At 41.5% G+C, this 26,073-nt stretch overlaps 1 protein-coding gene across 4 annotated transcripts in view; it reads right to left on the reverse strand.

Annotated features, from left to right (window-relative positions):
• STARD13 (StAR related lipid transfer domain containing 13) overlaps positions 1–26,073 on the reverse strand; it is a 270,950-nt gene that overhangs the window by 216,824 nt on the left and 28,053 nt on the right. The window contains exon 1 of one of the 4 annotated variants that reach the window (XM_053563155.1): positions 19,682–20,046. The exons of the other annotated variants lie outside the window; for them this stretch is intronic. Within the exon in view, the coding sequence (XP_053419130.1) occupies positions 19,682–19,805 (124 nt within the window). The 5' untranslated portion in view covers positions 19,806–20,046. Of the gene's footprint in view, positions 1–19,681; positions 20,047–26,073 lie in introns of those variants that run through there. 4 annotated transcript variants of the gene reach the window in all.

Genomic DNA, 26,073 nt, shown 5'->3' on the forward strand with positions numbered 1-26,073 from the left:
TGTCTGGTACATGAAATATTTTTATTTTCCTTAGGGGGAAAATACTGCACTTAAGAATTAGTTGTATATTTAGCTACAGTTAGTCCTTAAATCTTAAAATATCATACTAGATATGTGATTAAAAAGCAATGTCACTATTTATACTTAACAAATACATATAATAGCCACATATCCACTGTTTCCATTAAAGGAATTCTCTTGGAAGACCAAATTTATTTTTAAAATGCAGGCTTGCTTGAGATATTTTCCTGAAGGCTCTTTTGAGTACACTTCAGAAGTATGTAATATAAATGTATCTTTGGGGGATTTTTATAATCAGTATCTTATTTTTATCACTGTAAGTAAGTAAGTAAGTATAATTTAAAAGTAGGAGGAAATGTGTCCTTTTACATACATGATAGTAGTGACAAATTTATGCACTTTGAGAGTGGATTTGCTCTTCAAACTGGTTAAGTCTTTTATGGCCGAATCAAGTGATAAAAAGGCAATTGATCTTCCTGAGGGATCCAAACTTGAAATCCGATCAAAAAGGAGATTCATTTTCTTGTGCAGTTTAAAATCTAGAAACTCCTAGACGACAGCTTCAAACACTGTTGGGATAAGGAGGTAGGCCACTATTACCACTAGATGGAAATACTTCAATATTTGTATTTTTTTAAAGTTTGTCATATATTGGCTTAATCATACCTAAAACATCCTATGTGGTTTGTTTTTTATATACTGTCTTTCTATAGGGTTCTGGAACTCATACACTTAACTGAGTGTAAAAATAGTTTTTCCTACAATACATATTTCTATCTATGGCTTCTGGGTTAGCCAGTAGCCGGTTATAATGGTGACAGAGAATGTGATTATGGAGTGGTTTCATCTACCTTAGTATGTTTAGAGATTTGAGGGCTCCTGAGACAAATCACCTGGTTCTAACTGTTGCTTCAGAGTACCAAGTGTAATGTAACATTTTTGAATCTAAATGTCCTCATTATAAAATGCTGATGTTACTAGCCCTGACCCTGCCGGCCATGAGAAGGCAATACAATAATGTGTGAAGGGCTAGCACAGTCTCTAGCACATGGTGAGGATTCAGTCAATGCTATTACTGGGTTGGTGGGATCTCCATGGTAGCAATGGTTTTAACCAGAGTGGGGAAATTGATCAATCTTTTTGAAAGACTGACCAAAAGAGGGTAAAAGGAATGGGAGAAAGGGAGAGATGGGAGTTTTTCACTGAACGATTTCCTTAATTCAGCTCATAATTCCCTTGAGATCATAAATACAGTATTAGTATTTCCCTCATTCCAAATGGAGACTTGGGTCACAAGATTTCTAAGGGTGGCAGTGAGTTATCAGTGGAGGTAGGAATCAAATTCAGCATTGTTTTCAGCGGGGTTCTCTAACAGTTCACTGCCTTTCACATGCAGATAATTCGTTATGCAATAATTTAATTCAATGCATTTCATAAAGAATGCCACAGTACTTTGTTGTTGCCCTGATGACATCTGAAGAGCCCTCAGGCGACCACCTCAGATATCTGAGGATTCCAGAGAGCAACTCCATGAGAACAAGGAGGTCAAGTGTTACAATGCAGCTGTTCAGTGTTGACTCTCAAGTTGTACACCATAAATGAGCACTTTTTTTTTTTGAGGACGGGGGTAGCTTTTTTCCACTTGCCTCTTATCACTATGTTAGACAAATTCAGCTTTCCATGAGAGATTGAACTTATGCATACTCAAAGAACTCAAAATCTGTAATGAAATGTTATAAAATCTTTGTAACTCTTAACCTAAAATCATTTCATAAATACACTGAAGTCATAGAATTATGAGGTTTCTTATGTGACTTGTAAGATGCCATTAGTATTTCCTTTAAGCTCTTTGAAAGAAAGAATTTTGTCTTGCTCATTTCTGTGTCCCCAGTACTTGGCCACAGTCTTCCATAAACTTGCAAGTCATCAACAAATATAGCTTTTGAGGTCCATTTCAGAAACATAACTGTTGTGCAAAACATAGAGCAAAAAGTGGTATGAGTTCCACTGCGGAAATCAGGGACTGCCAAGTCTCCGTAACACACCGTGTTTTCTTCCGACACTCACTTTAACTTTAAATTTGCAAATCCAAGCAACAGCATCAGGGCTTGGAGTGAAGAAGCCCCAAGAACTGAACAGCAGGAATTTTTAGGAGCTCTTGGGGGTTCTGCTAATTAACAAAAGTCTTCTTTAAGATCTTGTGCTCTTTGCAAATTCCATGCAAAAAAAGAGGCTCTAATGGTTATGCTATAAAGTTGTAGAGGAAAGTAGTTTACAAAGATGGACATAAAAATAAAACAGAGAGGGGCGGCGCCTGTGGCCCAGTGGGTAGGGTGCCGGCCCCATATACTGAGGGTGGCAAGTTCAAGCCTGGCCCCGGCCAAATTGCAACAAAAAAATAGTTGGGGCTGCGGCAGGCGCCTGTAGTCCCAGCTACTTGGGAGGCTGAAGCAAGAGAATCGCCTGGGCCCAGGAGTTAGAGGTTGCTGTGAGCTGTGTGATGCCAGGGCACTCTACCGAGGGCCATAAAGTGAGACTCTGTCTCTACAAAAATAATAAATAAATAGATAAAACAGAGGCTTATGACAGAGAAAATAAAACAGATTCACTTATTCCTACAATCCTAGAGTTAGGAAAGAGTTTGCAGACTGTCTGAAACAGCACCAAAAGTGAGGTATGAAAGCTCGACCCCTTGCTCTGCTGTCTTTCTCGTCTCACCTTCTCTGGCTCTCCTTCCTGTACCCAGATCCCCACAACATCAGGTAATTATTCATGTGCCTTTGTGCCTCTGCTTCTTTGCATGTGCTCTGCTCTTCCCCGTCCTTAGACCAGATTTTCAACCGCTGTGCCGCAGCATGCTGGTGTGCCCAGAGAGGACCTTAGGTGTGCTGCGAAAGTGTGTAAAGATCACTAATTAAATTATTTTCAAAAGAAGTTCAAAGCACAGTAAGTATATTCCTTTTTTTTTTTTGATCAACATAATTTAAGGGTGCAGTGGAAGTTTAAATTTAGGTTCAAGTGTGCCATGAGATAAAAACGGGTGAAAAACACTGCCTTAGAGTGTAACTTCCCTCCGTGGGGGCCCATCACAGAGGTCACTTGTCTACAGAGACACTCCACCCTCTGCCTCCCTCTACACCTTCCTCATTCTTCCATCCTGCACTTGTCCTGTGTCCCCTGACAGTTAGACATAGTGTCTTTCTCATCTTTTTTGCTTTCAGCGCAGTGTGTAGCACAATCTCTGACATAATGATGTTCATTCAATAAATGTATTTGGATGGATGAATGAATGTAGCTGATTTCTCCCATCTGTATACAAAACTAAGGACCAGGGCTTTTCCCCCTGCTTTTAATTAATTAATGGCCCTTACATGTCTAGTAACTAAGCATTTTTTGCATAATTGAGACAATAACTACATTGATATACCAGGGAAGACTTGGCCTCTTTCTACCTTTTCCATCATAAACCAGATGACTGCTCACAGGAAATCACACCTGCATCATATCCAGATTCCTTCCCAGTTAAGAGCCTGCAGGGAATCTCACTATCCACTGAGCCATTTTACCATCACTGTCTCCCTTTCTCACTGCATTCCAGACCCACCAACCTCCCACCTCTCTCCCAGCATTTCGACAGGCTCCTGCCTCTGGACTGATTTGTTATTATTCCTTCTTCCTAGAACATTCTTTCCTTCAGTTCTCTAAATATCTTTACTTCAGTGCCACTTCCCCAGAGAGCCCTTTCACAATGAAGTGAATGGCTGTATCCCTCTGAAATTCACATGGTGAAATCCCAGCCTCCAATGTGACACGTGTTAGCAGGTGGGGCTTTTAGGAGGTAATGAGGTCATGAGGCTGGGGCCCTGATGAATGGGATTCGTGCCCTTATGAATGGAACCCCAGAGAACTCTCTCCCCTCTTTCAGCCATTGAGGATACAACCAGAAGATGGTCATCTGTGGCCTGGAAAAGGCTTCTTACCAGAGCTAGGCCATGCTGGCACCCTCTTCTTGCACTTCAGGCCTCCAGCGTCCAGAACTATGAGAAATAAACTCTTGTGGTTTAAGCTACCCAGCCTTAGGTATTGTTAGGGCAGCCCAAACTACCTAAGACTACTTTTCTGATTATTGTATCCAAAATGGCACCCCTTTTATTCTCTAACTTCGTTATACTTTTGTTTTTCTAACAACACTTGCATATAATTATTTATTTTTATCTGTCTCCACCACTTGAATAGAAGCTCAGTAAGGGCACTGATTTTTTCTGTTGTGTTCACCAGTGAATTGCCAGTCATTGGAACAGTGTTTGGCAGAGTAGGTCCTTAAAAAAAATAATAAATTAAGTGAATGAGAACCTTGAGGTCTCTATAAAAATAAATTCATATGATTTGGGAGATTTTTCAATAAGTACATTTTTTTTTTCTCTAGCTCTGTAATAATAATAATTTTTAAATGGCCAAAAGGGAACATTTTCATTATAAAAAAGTGACAAATGTTTACATTTTAGCTATTCATTCTCTGTGTTCCTTATGCTAATAGTCAATGACAAAAGCAGTCTTAGTTTCTTTAGCCATAACATGGAAAATTTCAATTGCATCTTAGAAGTGAGGTGGGGGATAAGGAAATGTTATCTTGCACAAACTCATGAAACTGGCAGGTGTGCTGACACCTTAGGGCAGGCAAGGTTTGAGGTCATCAGAGGTGAACTCACTTCGGAAGGAGCAAGCTGATGACCTTCATATCCTTTGGTCTGGCAGCCCTTCGTTCACTCAGTCGCTGAGTCAGTGAGTCAAGCTGCCAACAAACACTCATAAAACATATCTCAGGGGACAGGCTTTGCTCTTCAAGGTAAGGAAGGAACTATCTTCTCCCTCAGAAAGTTTGTATTCTAAGTAAACTAACTCCAGAAACAGGCATTTTGCTTATGAACAAGAGGCCAAGCATGAATTCACCCATAATCCTAAGAGTCACTTGGCATGATCTGGAGTTAGGTTCTAATCTTGACTTTGTCACTAAGAAGAAAGGTGACCGGAAAAGGTTAATTTAACTTTCCTAAGTTTCCATCTGCTCTTCTAAAATTGATGGTGTGGCCAAGATCATCAGGCGTCCGTATGCTCTAATGTTTCATGAGTCTTTGAAAAGGCAGAAGAGGAAGGAATGCTGGCTGAAATTCCCTTATAATAGTAAAAAGCTTAAATAAATAAATATTATATCCCCATCAATATCAATTCACCTTTTTAAAGCTTGTTAGGCCATGAGTGACCAAAGAAGTAAGTGAAGGCATCCATTCTTGTGTTTCCTCAATCCCTAAGTGATTTTACTATGTGGATTTTATACCAGGAGGTGAAAGATTCCTCAACCTTTCTCTATTCTAGCACAAAGGAAATCTTGCTAGTGAAACAGGGACCATGGACCTCTGCCTCAGTAAAGTGAACGGAAAGGCAGGAACCTGGAAGGCAGATGAACCTCTGCTCTGCACTTTCTGCGGTACTAACTGTTCTGAACTTGGCCAACTTCACTTGCCACATCTTTAAAATGGGAATGATGATCATGACCTCAGCATCATGGAAGGGCTCCCAGATAAACTGAACCAGGACCCTCCCTCCAAGCAGCCCTCACCAGGGCTGCTCCTCCTGCCCTCCATCCCTCAAAGGAAGGGAACTTGACGTGGAAGGGGAGACCCTCTCCATGTGGGAGAGGGCATCTCCAAAATGGCACTGTCGATGAAATCACAAAGGGCTTGGGCCAGTCCTTGAAAGGCAAGCAGGACTTGGTAGGCAGGAGGGAGATTTAAGTATTGAAAGATACTCCATAGTACACAGCATGCCACCTGGATAGCAGTGAGGTTTAGAGTCATTTCCAGTCACTGGTGGAAAGACAGTGGCAGTCAGGCAATATAAAAAACAAAACAAAACCTGAAAAACTTGTTCAAAAAATACAGCCTCTAGTTAGCCATCTTTCTTGGCCTCTTCCTCCTCCCCTCCTGCCATGTGGTGCCACAGTTCTTCCCGTGCCAACAGAATTGGTTTGCCGCCCGTGGCAGCCAGTGGCACCCAGCATGTTCCCCAATCCCTGCAGAAATCCCCAGGCCGTGCACAGGGATGCCCAGCAGAGACCCTGCAGTGGGGGCAGGCTGTTGTTGGTGAAACTTGTGTGGCTCCCGACTTTAAATCTTTTATATTTACCTAGATGGAACACATTCTTTTTAGTAAAGTATCTCAAGAATGGGGGAAAAAGTATCCAGTGTACTCAATACTATTATGAAACCAATATACAATCACTTACACATTCATACGAATGATAAAACACAAACATAGTCCAATAAGAAGGAGGAGAGAGGAGGCAGGGGAAAGGGAGGGGAAGGATGCATGGAGGGAGGCGGGACGGCATTTCTTGGGATCTCGCCTAATGTGCACAATACAAGGGTACACTTCAAAACAACTAAGAGTAAATTACAAATGTCTTACCACACGAAGTAAGTGAAGTGATGGTTGTGTCAATCAGTTTGATGTAAGCATTCCACATTGTGTATCGAATCATCACATTCTGTCCCATAAATGTATACAGTTATGATTTAACAAAAAATTCAATTAAAAAATACCTACAGACTCCCTCCCCCACACACAAAATAGGTCTGCCGAAGCATCCAGAAGCCTGGATTTTAGAAAGCTTTTCTGGTAGTTCTGGTGCTCAGTGAGGTTTGGGAGTGTGGGTTTAGGTAACAGCAGTAGACTGACCTGGGCAGAACAGAGCTCACATTGGGCATCAAGAGAGTGAAAAGGAGAGCCCGCACTGGGGTAGGAGCCTGGATTTAAATCCCCTCTGCCACTCACTGGCCATGGACCCTAGGGAGTCACTTAGTGTTTCCTATCCTCATTTGTCTCTTTAACACAATAGAGATCATGGTACCTAACCTGCCTCCCTCAGAGGACTTCTGTTGGAATCAATTGATTTTAAGCCATTATTACATTAATGGACAAACATGTAAAGTACTACCCATATATTCAGGATTATCATTAATTATCATCATGAGTATCAGAGACTTTGGGGTACCTGGATGCCATGGCCAGCTCCCACTCTTACATCCTGTGCTTACCTTGAAGTAATGGTGGGGCATGGCCCTGAAAATTGTTCCATGTTGTTACTAAGACACTCATCAACTTCTTTGCACCTAAGTGTTGGACTGTGATTAGGGTATGGGTTCCGGGAGTCATGAGAATACTGCTGCTTTCAAAAATATACAAAGCCACAAATAGTGGGCATCCACCTTGAACAAGCCACTTGACCTCTCTAATCCTTGGTTTTTACACCCCTAGAGTAGGGTAGTAATAGCACTCAAGGCCAACATGTGCCATTGTGACAGCTGTGCTCTACAAACAGGAAGTGACCAAGGGAGGGCTGTAGAGGTTGAAATTCAGCACTGGGTACAAGAGCAGGTATCTTTTCTCATTTCATCAAGGTACCATGTGTGCTAACGGTGACCCTGGTGGTACCTGCTGAGAAGCCTGGGCATTAAATAAGAAAATACATGAAGCCCCAGCACAAAGCCCAGCATACAATGGAGCCCAGTGCTGGGTAGCTATAAATGTTGCAGTATCACTAATGCACTCACTCAACAAGTATTCACTGTACACCCCTATAACCCAGCCAGTCAGCTGCTATGTTAGGGAAGCTGGTATGTCCACAGTGAACAAGATATTAATTACCCTTTCCCTGGAGCAGCTTGTAGCGTAGGGGTTAATAGGTAAGAGTAAATCATTAAATTCCAGTATGAGTATAGGAGACCTTCTCTAGAGTGATCCTATAACTTAAACTTCTAAATACTGATGACTGTCTTACGGATTCTGCATTTCTTATTTGGTAAGTAAAATTTGTTAAGGCTCTTTGGTAGACCAGCTTATACTTCTCTTGTGTTCAGAGTGAGATGCACAGAACAGACTGACCAAGCCACAGTTCTTACTGGATTCTCTCCTCGTGGACCACCGCCTGTGTCCGCCAGAGTTCCCAGGCCTGCAGTCAGGTGGGTCTACTTTTTGACGATATAGATTCAGATCTGCCTATTTAGTTGTGTTACTATTCAAAACTATTCAAACAAAGTAACCTAAAGAGCAAATAATGCATGCAGTCCTTTCTTTTTTTTTTTTTTTTTTTGCAGTTTTTGGCCAGTGCAGGGCTTGAACCCACCACCTCTGGCATATGGGGCCAGTGCCCTACTCCTTTGAGCCACAGGCACCACCCTGCAGTCCTTTCTTTTTTCTTTTTTGTAGAGACAGAGTCTCACTGTACCGCCCTCGGGTAGAGTGCCGTGGCGTCACACGGCTCACAGCAACCTCTAACTCTTGGGCTTACGCGATTCTCTTGCCTCAGCCTCCCGAGCAGCTGGGACTACAGGCGCCCGCCACAGCGCCCGGCTATTTTTTTGTTGCAGTTTGGCCTGGGCTGGGTTTGAACCCGCCACCCTCAGCATATGGGGCCGGCGCCCTACTCTCTGAGCCACAGGTGCTGCCCAGTCTTTTCTTTTTTCAATTGCTCAGAAATACTTTGCATCAAATAACTTTCTTTTTTTATTTCAAATTAATATGAGATTACAAATTTTTAGGGTACATTTTTCTCACTTTCAAGGTTAAGTTCATGATGTAGAAGAGCCCTTCACTCGGGGGCATGCTGAACACCCTCATGATGTGCACATTAGGTGAGATCCTGCCAATTGTCGTCCCTCCTCCTGCTGATGACCCTCTCCCCTCCCACTCTGCTCTCCCTCCTCTCCCCTCCCCCTTGCTAGACTATATGTGTGTTTTATCATTGTGTGGGCATGCAGTTATTTAATACTGGTTTCATATCAGTATTGAGTACACTGGATATTTTTTTTCCAATCTTGAGATATTTTAATAAGAAGAACGTCTTTTTGCTCCATCCAGGTAAACACAAAAGATGTAAAATCTCCATCTTTTCTTATGGCTAAATACTGTGCCATAGTATGTTGATCCATTCATGAATTAATAAACATTCGGGTTGCTTTCACAACTTGGCAATTATGACATTAAATAACTTTCAAACAAAGTTTTTACATCATGAATTGGGTAGTTCTATGTATAGCTTCCACTAGGAGGAGTTAATCTATGCAACTTTATGAGACTAGATTCCAGTCAGTTTCATTAGTCTTCCCAGGGACAGATGGGAATAATGACAAAATAAAATGTTGGCAGATATATACTAAAAGTCTCTGGTGATAAATGATAGGCCTTATTACTACCTCTCCTAATTTCCTTTTCTAAGTAGATGGCCTGTGTGAAACCTACACAGGAAATAGCTTTAATGTTTTTAATAGAAATGGTTTAATGAATTGATCTAATATGGGCATTGTAAATAAATATTTAATTAAGAAACAGCTTAATTAAGAAGTTTCAAAACAAGGATCTGAAAACCTCTCACACCAAGAGGTGTACCTCATCCCAATTTCCTGTTATATCCAAGCACCACAATACATTCTTAACAATCTAATTAAAATACACAATAGCTAAAACATAACCATTATAGTTCTGCAAATATCAGGGGTCACGTTATTGCCTTACTTCATTATAATGCTGTCAGAATCAATAAACAATAAAATGAAACAAACACACTTTCTTTCTTGGGAGTTCACCTTCCCTGAAAGCGAGGGCACAGAGGCGTGTACTGTAGAATATTGATGCTCCAGGGAAGCTCTCAAGGTCCCTTCCAGTTCTAACATCCTGTGATTTACACTTGCTTTTAACTTATGTACACAACACCAAGTCACTGATGAAGATGAACTGGCAAAGCAAGGCAAGCTTCTACAAGGCTCTGTCTTCCCCTGAGTGCAGGATGGCTACATCATTTGTAGAGCTTAGTGAAAATGAAGATGCCTTGTGAGGGCCGGCCCCATGTGACTGCACAGGTCACACTCTCCTGCAGCCAGCTCTGCCTGAGTGTGGTACAAGGACTGTTGAGATGTTAAATATGTTTGCAGGCCCTGGATTCCTGGCTTGTCCTCTTCTTGCTCCATCTTCCATTTTGGCAGAGGTAGTTCCAGTAACAGAAGTTACCAGTTATAAGTTGCTGGTGTAAGTTGCTAAGTTGCTAGAGAACCAAGTTCTGTGGGGATGGCACTGGTAGGTTTCCTTGGGTACACTTCCTGGCTTCTCCCCTCCCCCATCTAACAGAACATCCCAGGAAATCCACACAAAAAAAGGAATTTTGAGCTTCTTTTAGACTCACAGTTTAGTTTTCCAGACTCATGATCTTTAAAGCTGAATGGGATCTTCAAGATCATCTAGTCCAACTTCTCTCGTTTTTATTAGGTCTCCATCAAATTCCACTTAGGCCAAGGGCATGTAAATTAATTTTTATTTGCATAGCTCTACTGCTGATGGTGATTTTGATGATCAAATCATAATCGACGATCTTTAAGAAAGACAGAACCTTAGTATAATGAATGATTCATGCTACAGCACTAATGCAACTATACAAGATGTCACCAATCATGCTAACAAAATATTTAGCATATGATTATTTTTAAATCCCAGTCAGAGCAAGAAGAATGATGCAAATGTCTTGCAATTGGAAATCTCTGGACATGGGATCTCAAATGGGTTCATAAGATACAAGAACAAAACAGATTAATCCAGAAGTGGGGAAGATAGATGGTTTAAGACTGGGTTTAAAGGATCTTCTCTGCTAAGAACACATCTCTTTGCTCTTTATTCCCTGTCTATAGGTATATATATTTTTTTCTTAAACTCATATATAGTGTTTATTATGGGCTAGACATTATGCTAAGTGCTAGGCAAATATTCGCTCATTTAATCCTCACAACAACTTTATGAGGTAAGCACTATGCTTTTGCCCTTTTTTAAACATGTGGAAAACTAAGGAGTTTAATTATCTTGTCTGAGGACCCACTGTTTAAATGGGGGAAGCAGAATTCAAACCCATGTGGTCTTCCAGTAGCTACTCTTACTGCTGGATCATGGTGCTGGGCCAATAAATTTCCATCATGCTCAAACCCCGCCCTCCACTACGTGGCCGTATGAACCCATAAATAACGTGCATTTAAGACACTGGGCAAGCTCCATAGCCACAGCTATTGCAAATATTTGTATCAACATATGACTAAACCAATGCTACATTCACAGATGTTAATTATGCATTGAGTTGTGATTTTAGACGTATGATCTCCCAGATAGTCAATCTCTTTCCCGGCATCATGGTGCTACTCGGAAGGTCTAAGAGCACACTTTTCATTTGTTGTTGCCTTGATTTAGATGTAAGAGGTGGAAATCAAACACTTAACACAAAGCCTCTCTGCTTTCTTTCTAGAAAGAATAAAAGAGCCTATAAGAAAGACAATAGTTGAAATATGCAAAAGCTTTTTTGAATTATTTTCATTCTAACGAGTGCTTCTCTTTCATGTCTACTGCTTATGAAGTCTTCTTTTGGCATTAAAAGAAAGATGCGATTTGTTTCCAAGACTGTATGGACAATTCCTTGTGGCTTGGACAGGTGCGATCCATCATTGTGTTTGAAGAGTTCTGTGATGACTACATCTCATCATCAGGCAAGGGAGAGAAATACTATCTTGCCATCGTGATGTCACTGTGGCAATTCACACATTCCCAGGCAGTGATAGATTAGCATAACTTTCTAGACAGTCACACATTCATACTTATATTCCAATAATAAATGTTAATTTTCAATGTAAAACACTTCCAAAGATCTTTCAAGACACCTAAGAATGTTTCCATTTTATCCAGATGCAGACAAGATAAAAAGCGTAAGATGTTCCAATTTAATATCATTGTGAGTAAAAGTATTAATTTTGATGGAGTTGCACGATTGTCTCTATTGTTCATTTAATTTCCTATATAGCAAGGAGAAAGAAGTATTCAACAAACACAGTATACCATGATGAATTATAGATAATACATCTGCTATTGTACCAAACAAGAAAACCATAAAATTCTGAAAATTTTATTTTGGATAAAAATATTGCTAAAGAAATACTCTGCCTGAAAATGTAAGATGTCTTGACACAGCAGATTTGCAAATACGATACTGTGCAGTCATGGCACATTCTCTACTGCCCTTTTGCAATTTCTGGAAGCTTGCTCTATTTCTGGTCAAATAGATGAGTTAAGTGATATGGGCAGCATAATAAAATTTATGTGCTTTGCCCGGATACAACCACAGTTCTGAATTAATATCCTGCATTACTGTCCCAACATGCTTTGACAAGGATGCTATTTCATGGCTCAATAAATACTTATTGACTAACTAAAAACATGACAAAAATGTTTGTCCTTCAACTCAACTGCTTTAGGTCTAAAAATTCAAGGGCTCTGAAAAAAGTCCAGGAATGTTGTAATACTTTTCAAACCATTTTTATTTTCATTTTGCAATATCACCAAACTTGCAAAAGAGCCAAACAGAAATATATGGTTGGACAAACCCCTAGAAAACGATAAGGTCTCAAAACAAAACTTTCTTTATAAGCTGCTCTGTTCAACATATGATTTTGAAAGCATGAAGGAAAAGTAGATATTAATTTCATTAGACATAGGCTCCCTGTCTAAATGATTGAGTTGGTGACCTAACAAAAAAGCATATCCAATTGTCAACTAGCTGGGCTTGTGTCTCTTATTAGAGCAACCACCAGAAATTAATGAACATGGCCTTCCCCCCACCCTCCACCCCCAGTTCCAGAAGGAAAATGTGTTGTCTCCAAGGGCTAGCCAGCATATATAGCAGATAGATAAGGCCCAATATAAGTCACTGTCCTTACAAATACAAAAATGTAAGAGGCTGGCTGTCTACTTTTCTCTGAGAAATTTCACCTTGATCAACTTTACTATGGGCAAAGCATAACCCATAAAGGTCAGTAAATGAGTGCTATGTTGGAAAAATCAATACACAGAACCTTTCTTATGAGCTAAGCTTTGTTTGACCAGACTATTCCAGAGTAGTATGACATGAGAGAAATCCTGAGGAAAACAAGCTCTTACCCCATTGTAAGTGGGTGCAAGTTATAGTAACCAGAGAAGTATTAACAATAAGACCATTTTTATGAACTATTTTTTTATGCATGTATGAGGGGCAACTTTGAAAAGTCTTTCCATTAAATGTTATTTTTAAATGTTTATTTTTACTTTGCAATGTAATTTCTAATCAAAAAGGCATAGCCGTTAGCAAGGCATGCATTCTTCATGTTATGTTTATTCATCAATGTTTCTGAGATCAAATAAGTCACAAATATATCACAAAAGATTACTCCATGCAGCACTGCTATTGTGCTAGAAGAATGCTGAATTTGAGAATGATGTTGCTATCTTTATAATTTCCTGAAAATTTAGGATACCCATATGTGTATTTATGTGCAAATGTTGCGCTCTATGCAGAGAATGCCCCAGTACTTGGTCCTTGGCCCCCTACTTTTATCTATATTCTCTTCCTAAGAAGCTCCATCCAGTTTTGGTTTGTTTGTTTGATTTTACAAATTATAATCATGTGCCAGTAACTCTGACATTTATGTCTCTGGCTGTGACTTCCCTCCCAAGCTTACACTTGTGCATCCAATTCTTTGACTTTGACTTTTAGGTGTCTTAGAGGCATTCCAAAGCCAAAGCGGTCAACAGAGACCCCCGTCATTCCTCTACCAATTGTCCCCCATCTCAGCCAGTAGCACCACCCTGAACTTAGTTGTTTATGTCAGAAACCCAAGAGCCCCTTTCCCCTGCTTCCAATGACTAAATGTGTCAGCATTGTTATCGCTGCTTCTAAGATATGCTCCAAGCATCTCCCCTTCTCTCCATTTCCATCATTCTCACCATGTCACGGTTCATCTCTCACCTGGACCACTACCGGCAGTAATTTATTCAGGTCTTGTCATTCCTCTGCTTAAAGCTCTTTGGTTCTATCACATGTAGAACCAAATCCAAACTTCTTTCCAGGCCTGGCAACAAAGCCCAACCTGATGAGCTAAGCTTCGTTTGACCAGACATTACAACCTGATCTTATCTATGTTTCTGACATTCAGCCCCACCACCTTTTTCATTAGATTCTCTTTCATTATTCTCCAGGAATAATGAAGGACCCACCTTTTTTCTTTTCTGTCCCTGTAATATGACAAGCTCATTCTGGCCTCATTTATGCAAATTTGTCTCAGGGGCTTAAAATACGACATTATATTAGACCCAGAATTCTGTGAGTTATCATGCGGTAGTATGATATAATATATCAGTGGTTCTCACCCCGACTATATGGTGAAACTTTCTACAGATTTTAAAAACTACTAATAACCAGGACCCATTTGAAGTGGATCAGAATCTCCGGGAGGGGGCCAGGATATTAGTCCTTCTGAAAAGCTTCAGATAATCCCATGTGCCACTAAAGTCGAGAACCCTGATATAAGTATGTGCTCGCCTTCTCTGGTTTTAATTGTATATTTACTTGAAAGATTTTTTTTGTTATTGTTAATATAAATCACATGTAAATATAGTAGCATCTCCAAAAGTATTTAAAACACATACCCAACCCCCTGACCAAACAAGACCTATTCTTCACAGCAAAGTGATAATAAAAAGGACATGAAATACATGAAAAGAATGATCTAGTATCATCCCATACTTTTGATACCGTGGAACACAGTTAGATTTTTAACAAGGAACATTTTTATGCTTCATGTTTTATTCTTGATCTTGCTTTGTATTGAAGTCCCAATCTGGTGTTTACATCACAGGGTGCCACTGTTGACTTTGACAATGAATGAACCTGTTTTAACATGACAAGAACTTGAGGAAATTTGGTGGAATTTGGTTCTAACAAAACTCAAACTTTTCAGTGTTTTAAGTCAGGATATTCTTGGCAGCAAGAGAACTTCCTGTATCTGAGAGAGATGACTTAAAATGAGTCTATAAAGGAGATCAAAAGACTTGGACATCAATTAGTTCACCAGCTACCTAAATATTGTTATGTGAGCATAAAGGAATCAAACATATGGATTAAATTTCCATTAAAATAGAGTAGGATTTTAAAGTAAAGAAGCAGAAAGCTTTAGCGAAGTCATCTAAATGTTCGTAGACATTAACAGTTAAAAAGTAGTTTAAGCTGCTTACAAACACCATAAGCTAAAGGGTATGCTTTTGACTCGAGAATATAAAGACACTGTAAAAGTTTAGAATTTTCACCAATGGTGGCTGGTTAAGGAACTGGAGAAGCCAAAAGAAACTGTCTCTTTCTCACGTTGAAGAAATGCGCTGTGCATTTTGGGTTTGCACCAGCATCCCATTCTCGGCAGCCCTCCCAGTGGTAGTGGGCAGAGTGAAAACCACAGAGGGTCCCAACAGGCTGGATGTGACTGCAGGTGTTTGTTTCAAATCCCTATAAGCCCATACACTGCTGAGCCCAAGAGGATGTTAGTGGACAAGCTTAGAGGTGCTTAGAGTTATCCTTGTTACTCCAGGAAAGAAGAAAGAATACTTTTCCCAGTTCATTTGTTCTTTTTAAATTGAACTTCCAGTGACACAGAGCTTTAGAAAGGATCTGTGGAGTCTTGACTCCACAGAGTCACAGGATGGTACAGAAGGGAATGGACACAGATGACCTATGACTCCTGATCACCTGAATTTGACTCCTGCTTTGAACACTGACCAACAGACAACAATTACCATTACTATTGCAATGATGAATATTGAAATGACAGAGAGAAAAACTCTTGCTGACACCCCAAAAGAGTGGGAATCTACGGGAAACTTAGGACAATCTTGGGAAACTAAGACATATGCAGGGGCAAAATGCCACAGTTTGGTAGAACTTTAGCAACTTCATAGAACTGGAAAGCCCAAGAAGGGCTCCCAAATATCAGTTCTTTAACAATAATTCCCTATCATAATTTTGCAATGAAATGAACATATTACCTGTCGTTGATTTAATCATTTGTGTTACTGTGACCAGCGTTAAGAAGCACTTTTCCCAGGCTGTTTGCACAAACAAAAACATGTCTTCTTTGGGGGCTTCCTTATTTCAGGTTTGAACTAGCATTTCCTAAGAACAATCCTAAATGTTTTTCTACCTGTGATACACAGTCTCCACACTGAGCCCTGATTCTCACCACTTCCTGGATGCCATTTCTTGAGTCCTGAGTTCCCTCCCACATTGCAACAATATACAGTAGAAATAATAACAAGTCACTTCTGAGATGAGGTTATAAAGATCGTAATTCCTGTCTTGAGTGCATGCTTTTCCTCTCCTCCTCAGATCTCTGTCACCTTGTGTGGTGAGACATACATGGAGAACTGAAGCCTCCAACCAACAGCCTGAGAGGAACCAAGGCCTGGCGACACCTGTTGAGGAAGCTTGGAAGCAGGTCCCTGGATCCCCCATCAAGCCTTTAGGTGCAGCCACCTCCACCAGCCACTGGAATGAAAATCTCATGGGAGACCCTGAGACAAAACCACCCAGCCAAACTCCCCTGGACTCCTGAACACCCACAAAACTGCAGAATAATAAATGTTCATTGTTTACAAAAAAAAAAAAGAAAGAAAAGAAAAGGAATGCTTTTCCAATTATATACAATTCTCTCCTTCCTGAATATGGCCCCACAGGATAGAAACCTCCAGGCTTCAAACAGTTCTTTTTTTTTTTGTCCTTCTGTTCCCTTGACAAGATAGCCTTTTACGAACAGAAGTTAAGAGTGAATTAGAATGAGGTTTTTCTTCCTTGTAATGTAAAAAACAAAAGAGAGAATCAAATACCTTCAGAATAATCTAGACAATGAACACAAGTTTGTAATAAAGCACTTAGAACATTTCCATTGACTAAATGTAACAAGAAGAAAATTTTAGGCAAGTTAAAGAAGTCCAAGTACAAAACTTATCTGACAGAAAAAGATAAAAAATAAAACAAAAACAAACAAAAAAATGCCTATTGCCTGATATTGTCTCTTAGCAGGACAGATGCCCTCTTGGGGCACATTCATATACGCCACATAATGACATTTTGGTCAGTGACACTCTGGACTGATTTGATGGTGGTCCCATAAGCTTATAATACTGTTTTTTACTGTATCTTTTGCATGTTTAGATATGTCTAGATACACAAATACTTACAGGTTACAACTGCTGACAGTATTTAGTACAGTCACATGAACAAGAGGCCATACCATGTAGCCTTGGTGTGGAGGAGTTTTGTGTAAGAACATACACTCCATGATATTCTCACAAGGACAAAATTGCCTAAGGACACATTCTTCTGAACAAAGCCCCATCATCAAGTGACACCTAAACCTAGATGGGTATTCTGATATTGTGAACTGAACCATATAAAGAACACTTTTACAAACGAAGAGCGCTTTCACCTAGAATTGCTGCCAACATTAATAACTTCAGTATTTCAGTGCCTCATGGCCAAAGTTCCATATTTTAGCTACCTTAGCAAGAAAACCTAAGAAAATCAATTTGCATCTAAAAGCTCCTTCACAGAATTGGCTTGGTTTTGTGGCAAGCATCCCAGCCTGTTTAGAGAAGCAGAAGATGAAGTCTGCTTCACAGAGGATTGTTTGGTCCCAGTTGAATAACCTGCTAGCACCCACTGTTAGCAGAGTGGTAAGCAGATTATGCTTAAGCAGATATTAATATTCTGATTAAACATTTTAAAACCTCAGACCTCTATTTTTAAAAAATGACTACCACTCTGAAAGAACTCTTCTACTTGGCATTCTGAAGCCACTTTTAGCCTTAACTTCTAGATATTCATGGTCTTAAAATCTCTACCTATGGTTTATTTTCCAGCATCAAACTTTTTCACTCCACCACCTTAACTGCAATGCAAAATCCATATGAATATGTGAGTGTCCTGGATGATCTTAATTGCTTAAAGTCTTTACATTACACTGTCTTCCTTCCTACATCTCCTTTTAAAAAAGGCAGGGCTGCAGCCATGTTTGGTCTCAGCTTCTATTAAAACCTAGCACAGCCTTGGCAGCCCTTCTGGAAAGACTTCTTTGTTTCCTGAGGATCCACTGATTTAACAAACTTAAATAACAGAAGCTAGGAAAGAGACATTTGCAGTAAGCATTTCTGAAGTTATGAGGCAACAAACATTTACCAGACCACAAAAATTTTCTCTAACACCATCCATCATGTAGATTATACAATTTAGCATGATAACCGAGCGAGTTATTAACTGTTATTAATTGAAGTCTACAATGCACATATAGGTCTTTAAAACTCAACAGTCAGAACCACTGGTTTACCACAATTTATTTTTGTGTCCAGACCAAAAAGTTTGTTGATTTCTTTGGTGATTACTAAATGTGTCCACTGTTTTGGAGAGAAAATACGGGATGGATATTTTATGCTCACAACATGGAGTGTTGGAATCGTCTGTAATCCCTACTTGTAATTTAGTTAGCTTGCTAAGGACCCTCTGCCCAAGGTGACGCAGACTCTGGACATGTACTCCAGAATGCCTTCAGGCTGATGGGGGATGTGTTTGCCAAGTTTAAGGGCAGCACATCTAGCAAACTGTATGTTCCACATTTTAAGCAAGGAAAAGGGGGCGGAGCCCAGAGAAGGTTAAAGCTCCCACGTTACCTAGGCATCCTTTTCCTTCCGTGCGGGCTCCACACATTTCCCAACCTGAGAGATAGTCCTGGAGAGGACAAAGAGACGACAACAAGCACAGACTCAACTCACTGTCACCTCAGGGACCTTTCCTACCACGCTTCCTCCTATTTCTGAAGCATCTTCCAACTTCCTTTGGGGAAAAGGGGTACTAACCCACACACTGCCCAGGAACTGTGCTATGGAATTGGGCGCTCTCCCTCACTGATGCGGTAACTAACCCGACCTAAAACTCCCACTGAGAGCTCCGCGGTGGGCGGCCCACTCACTGCACCGGGGCCCTACAAGAGGATGGTGAAGTGAAGCCGCAGCCTGACGCTGCCTTTGGTGCTGATGAGGGGGCTGGCATTCTGACCCAAGCAAGAATCCTAAAGGACCCCTTGACTCAGAATAATCAACCTCCTCTCTTCCTCTGATTGGGCAAAGTTTTCCTCAAAGGGAGGGCTTCATTTGTTTGTTTGTTTTTGCAACCCCAAAGGGCAGAGAGCCAGATCCACAGCTTTTGGCTACTTCCCCCAACAACTGTCCACCTGTTTTTGTTCAAGTCGCCCCTCTCCTCCTCCAGATGTCTGGTATCCGGACGCTTTGGATCGCCTCCGTGCCTTGTTCTGGAGCTCCCTCCCACACTCTCAGAGACTATGTCCCACGTGGAAAGGCGAAATTGGGAAAGGGGCAGCCCTCACAGAGGGTCTCTTGGGCTGGGAAGTTGCTCCCTGAGGTAGGGTAGGATGGGATGGGGTGGGATGAGACAGAGCAGGGCGAACAGCTGTCTGGAGGAAGTCTCCCCAGGTGCACCCCGTCCCCCTCCCGGCCCGCACGGAGTCCCAGGCCGGCTGTCAGCGCGCGCCGGGCGTGGAGCCCTCGCGCACCGGCGATCCGGGGCCCAGACCGAGGAGGGCGGTGCAGACAGCCCGCTCGGCCGGGCCTGGGGCTGGGAAACCTGCTCACCGGACCCCCGGCGGCGGCCAGCCGGGCGCGCAACGCGGCTGGGGCCTCCTCCCGCCCCCGCGGTCCCGGGGACGCTGACCTGCCAGCCGCTTCTCTCGGACGTTTTTCCACAGCAGATCCCAGGCTCTGGCCGTGGAGTCCCGTAACTGCTCACTGATGGATCTCCTGAGCTGCGTTTGGAAAGGTCTCCGTTTGCTGGTCATTTTAGATCCGTCCTCATAACGACCAGAGGGCTAGCCACCGCCACTCCCGCGTGGCCCGCGACTCCGACTCCAGTTGACTGCGCCCGCCAGACTCTGCACTCTCGCTGGCGTCCCGGGACCAGCCCCGGGCGCGACAAGGGACGGTCCCACGCGGGGAGGCTCAGCCGCGCGCGCGGACCGGGATGCCTCGGCACCCGGAGCGCCCCGCGGGGTAACCTCTGCGCGCCAGCTACTCCTCTACTCCTTTCCCACTTTCCCTCTCCTCTCATCCCTCCGGCTCGCCCTTCTCCACCCCCTTCCCTCCCCTCTCCCGCACTGTGTAGCGCCCCACTCTCTCCCGGAGCGCGCCTCCCCTCCGGCCCGCCCTCCCTCGCTCGCCTAACCTGACAGCCGGGTCCCCATGGCCCCCTCTCGAGAGCGTCCACCCGTCTTTGGCAGTTGCTCTTAGAGATGAGAGGCTGCACCGTATTCCCCGTTTCCTGATATCTTCTATTTTTTCATTCTCAGAAACAGGCACCACAGCGACCAAAACAACAACAACAACAATTAAATATGCCACAGCAGTGTCCCAGTAACTCCCGCAGTTTCTCTGAACTCAAGTCACTTGGAGTGGGCTGCTGAGTTTGGCTGGCATTCTTCTGGGGTTAGATAGTGGTGTTCTTGCATTATATGTTAATCCTTCCTGGCTTCATCAGTGAATTATTTATCTGGCTGCAATCTACCACAGAATCAAAATGGTTTAAAGAGTCAAAATAGTATGTCAGTTACAGAACCAAAGTATTTTTCTCCATTGCTTAGGAGGAAAATAAATATTAAGAGGAACATGCATAAATTAGATTTACATACTTTGGGAAAGTATTGAAGTCTGCATGCAGTTAAAGTAGTATGAAGAACTGAAATGAGGGAGCACAAGAATTTCAAGGTGTTTTAGCCAAAAACATAAAGTAGGCTTATAATTAGAAATCCACTCTGATGCCTGGAAGGCAGAGGGAGAGGAAGGATTGCCTCTTTAAGAAACACACCATGAAGTGGTGTTGAAGTACATCTCTTGGGCTTTGGTCAGAAGATGAAGACAATGATGTCTCCAGCCTTAGGTGCTCTGGACTTCACAGGTTTTATTTCTAAAATGCTTTCAGGACAGCACATCAGGGAAAGTAATTATGACAACATTGAATGTGATTCTATGATGTGATTAATATCTTACACTTCGGGTTTGGGGAAGGGAACAGAAATATTTTTAAAGGGAACTTCTGAATTTTTGAAATAGTGCAATTGCTCGAATCTCACCAATTTCTTTTTAGATAATATTCTACCAGGTTGCCAGATAAGAACAAAATTTAGTCAACTGCTCATTTTAATTTCAGCTGCTGCACATGAACTTTGAAAACTAAAGAAAATTATTCAATCCTCTCTCTGTTAATGAATTGCTATGGACTTCAGAAGTGGAAACTAACAGTTACCTAAAACACCCTCTCTATAACTCTACACTTCTGATAAATATTTCCTCCATCAGTTTATATGTGATTGGTAGAAAGGGGGAGGAAGAGATAGTGGTAAAAATAGTCTCTATTATCTTATTTTGTTATTTATTCAAAACTGTTCATTAGTGAAACACACTTCAGAGTAAGCTAGAAGGTAATGATGAGTGTTTTTGTACTATCCTAGTTAACCTTTTAAATTAATTGTCAGTTATGGGCAGTAAGTTATGGATCGGAAATGAAATTGAAACTATGGCAGCCAGTTATAGCCTAATCCAGATTACTTTCTGGAACAGTGCCAGATACCCTTTCGATTACATCCTTTGCTTTGTATTCATGTAGTTGTAACAAAATGCTCTGTAAGGAACAAGATTTGTGTTATCTTAAAGTGGCTGCTTCACAGCATAACAACAAAATGTCACAGTCGAGGGAAGCTGTGCACTTGACTTTTAAAAGGGATCTCTAATTGAATCAAACAGAGGCAGTACTCCTAATATTATACACACAAGAATAGAACAGGATCACTTAAGCTGTTTCAGTGATCATTTGGCTCTAAAGAGCTTTGGACTCCAACCACTTTTTAATCTAATACATATTTTATATTCAGATGTCATAGATTAGGACTTTTCCTTAAATGACTAATCTGAAGATAAATTCTGGCATCGCATATTTGTTTACTTCTGGCTGTTGAATGGTCCATGAATTGAGGACTACCCAAAAGCAGCCAGATAAAAGACAGATGTGATCTGCCCAGAACAGGTGCCACCCGAGCAGCTTGTGCCACTGGCATGGCCTAGAGCTCTGCCAACCCTGGATGGTGTCCTGTGGAGGAAACCTCACAGCTCTGAAGATGGAGCTGCCATGAATGCAGGGCCTCCAAACTCAAAGGGAACCTCACGGCAACTTGAATTTATTTCTATCCTTAGAATATCCACTCTCATTCTCCACAAGATCTATTTCAATGCAGACCCTTCCGTAGAATCCCTCTGTTCCCCTAGCCCTGGGGCCTTCACCTGGAGCAGATGAAAATATCACCTACTGTAGAGAAAGAATTCAGACAACTCCACACTCCTGCACCTCATCTTCCTTACTCCGTGCCCTACCACCACAGAGGAAGAGATGCTCCTTTTCCTGCTGACAAGTAGTCCCTGCTCTGCACTCTTGATTCTCTTCCCTTCTTGTCCCTGCTGGGACTTTGCCTCATCAGTTATTTCCTCCACTTCACATATCTACAACCTCTCCACCTGCATAGGCTCAACCCTCAAGTCTCACCCTTCTGTAAACCAAATCAAAACCAAAACCACAATAGCCATCAAAAAGCAAGCTGCCTCTCCTCTGTGGTTCCTTGGAAGAGAAGTGTCTTTACCAACACTGAAGTCTGGGCTTCCTCACTACCTCACTGAAGCTGTTCTTGCCAGGGTCACCAATAATCATCTAGTTGCCAAATTGATGGAGACCTTCCAGTTTTTCTTGTCCATCTGGGGCGTGTGGACTGTTGCACGCTGTTGACCATTCCCTTCCTCCTGACATAGTCTTCTCTCCTGGCTGTCAGAAGACACCTTTCCCCGTGTTCCTCTTTCTCATATGAGACCTTCTTGAGGCCAGAAAGTACTAGTGGTTAAGAGTGTGGCTAAAGGCAGGGTTCCATTTGAACCTGAGCGTGTTTCTACCCTCTCAATGTAGCTTCCTAGAAGATTGTTTTGTGGATTAATGAAATAATCCACTTGGCATGTACAAAGGATTCCATCTATGCTACCAGTAATTATAGTGATAATTACACTACTGTCTTCCCTGACACCCAATCTAAATAGCCCCATTACTTCTTCTCTGAGCATTCAGATTCATTTTCTTTATAGCACTTACCACTTCTGCACTCTTGTTTGTGTGTGTGGGTCTCCCAGGGGGACTGAGAGCTCTAAGAGAGCTGAGGCCTTGTCTGTGCATCTTCACTGCCTAGAACAGTCATCAACAATCACACTCGGGAAATACTTGTATAATAAATGAATGATTGTACTCTAGGACCGCAAATCGTTTACTCTTCTAATGGATATTTCCAACACTGTCCCTCCAAACCTACTCTTCCTTCTCTATGTTCTGTGTGAGCCAAGCAATGCTACCAGCCATCTAGTGTCTAAGAGAGAGAGCCAGATGACATTTGAAACTCCTCCACAAGTCCTTATGACGTTTCCATCTTCCCCTGCCTCTCCATCCCCACAGTAACTTGTTTAGCTCAGGTTTTCTCTCTTCTTTTTCTGAACTTCAGCATATGAGGTGCTTATTAGAACACGGTGGCTTCTACTCCATCCCAAGTCTTGAAAGCTCTTGCCAGTATTTTGTTTTCTTCCCCCATCCTTCAAGATTCAACCCAGGTGTCACCTCTACTAGAAGCCTTCCCCAGATCCCCGTGACTGTCTGATTCCTCCTCCATGGTTGGGCTCCTGTTGTGAGTGCCTTGGGGCCACCTCCATGGGACCACTTGTCGCAGAGCACGAAGAATAATGGCCTGATTCCTCTCAGCCTTGCCACCAGTCCTGAGTTCCTCTAGCTGGAACTAGTATAGTGCGGAGGTGATTACGGTTGGTCCCCGAGTTACAAACGTCTGACTGACGTACAACTCACACTTGTGAACTGAAACCATTACCTGTTCCAACTTACACACGAATTCAACTAAGAACAAACCCACAGAACCCATCTCATTCATAACTTGAGAATTGCCTGTATTTCTGAATTCTTTGTGTCTTTTCCATGAATAGCACTCAGTGGGATCATTTACGGACTAAATGCTTATTTATAGAGACTTAGGTGGCTGGTTACTATTAGTATCTGCTCTTTAGCATAAAGATAAATTTTAATTATGCTTGTGGTGACATTGCTTCGTTGTCATGAGTTATCATTCTCTTTTCTTATATAAAGTTTATTAATTTAAATATAGGAGTAAATTTATTGACTATTGTAGTTTTAACACATAAAATTATAAATGGAAACATTAAAATTACCTGTAATACTACCAGGAAGAAACAGCTGATAACATTTGAAAATTTTCCTTTTCAATATTGTCTTTGCACATTTTAAAACAATGACAATAACTTTTTTTATCAAATTTTCCAATTTTTTTCACTCAACATTAGCTTATGAGCATTTCCCCAGTTTGTTATGTTTTAATGTATAGTTTTTAAGGAATATGTAAAATTCTGTTGGGTAAACGCACCATAATTCATTTTAAAGCGCTCATAACTTTATATATTTTCCTCCAAATTCCTAAAATTACAAAGAATTTTGTCATGAACAACTTTGGCAAATAAACATTTATATTCATATACCAAAATATAAAATATATATTTGCTCAGATTATTTCTTCATTTTAGAAAATGTTTTCAAAATATATTTTATATTGTATTTTAAAATATATTTTATTTTGGTATACAAAGAATCTTGTCATGAACAACTTTGTGTATATTTTATATTTTGGCATATAAATATACAAATATATGCCAAAATACACAAATATATGCCAAAATATAAAATATATACAAAGTTGTTCATGACAAGATTCTTTGTACTTTTAGACATTTGGAGGAAAATGCATAAAATTATGAAATATATATATTTCCCTTTCTCCTTCTTTTAGAGCTATATAATTAAGACCCATCACCATTGTTCACCCGCAGCCACAGGCAATTAGTGAGACTTGCCACCTGCTCACCTCCACGTCTGAACACCAACTTGGCCATCCCATTACCTTCTTATCTCTTCCACTCCCCCTCCCATACTTGACTCTGATTCTGTACCTTCTCACCTAATGGAAGAACGCAGAAGCACATACCGCTGTCTGCCTGCTGAGTTTTTTTTTGTTGGAAACCTTTGCTTAAGAACACAGCTGAGTTTCTAACTGCACCAGGCCAGGAATGCTCTGCCAGGAGTCCGTGGAGGTGGCGCAGCGCTTCGTGCTGTTACCAGCTTTACTGTGGGGAACTGGCTTCCTTGCAGGGACCCGTTTCACTCTGCTGCAGGGCGGCAGGGGAAAGAGCCCCTGGAACTTCTTCCCTGCATGCTCCCTTCTCAAGACAGACAGCAATTATTCCTTTGGTACACTCTTCAGCCTACATTTCAGGGCCTTCTTCTTGGAGATTCTGAAATGCAAACTCACATTATTTATTTCCTCATTAAAAAAAAGGTTGCTAGAAGTTCTGGAGAAGCTGATTTTTCGGGCAGGGTCCTGGGCAGTGGGCAATCTGTGCTGCTCTGTTTGGTGTAGCTTCACCCCACGACCATGCTCTGACTAGTCTTCTAATGCTAACCGTTTGGATTGCTTCTGGGGCTTTGTTTTGTTAATTAAAAAGTCATCAGGCTTTATGCTTCCTTGGAAGCAAAATTTGGTGTTAGCTGTCAGCTCCATATTACTGATGAAGAACTTTTGGCAATGTTTAGTATTATACTGATGGAGAGTGGTAAGTGCTTTGAATACCCAGGCTTAATATCACATCATAATATCCCACTGACTTTATAAATATTGCAATTCCCTTTTATATTTTACATGTATGCTTTAGAGGACCACCATTACCTTACAGCAAGGCCCTGGGTCAGTGTCTCACAAATTTCTTACGGCACTCACAGGCGATTGGATTGAAGAAGTTTCTAGTGATTGAAATCATCCTGACATTGCTTGTGTTCTCCTTCAACCTGTCTGTTTCATAAGGTTGAAATTTAGCTTGTCACAAAACCTTGACAGAAGCGATCTGCTATGACTTCCCATACGAGGCCTGTGGTTGCCATCCGGACAAAGGGAGTAC

Source organism: Nycticebus coucang, chromosome 15 (assembly GCF_027406575.1).
Source record: "Nycticebus coucang isolate mNycCou1 chromosome 15, mNycCou1.pri, whole genome shotgun sequence".
NCBI lineage: Eukaryota > Metazoa > Chordata > Mammalia > Primates > Lorisidae > Nycticebus > Nycticebus coucang.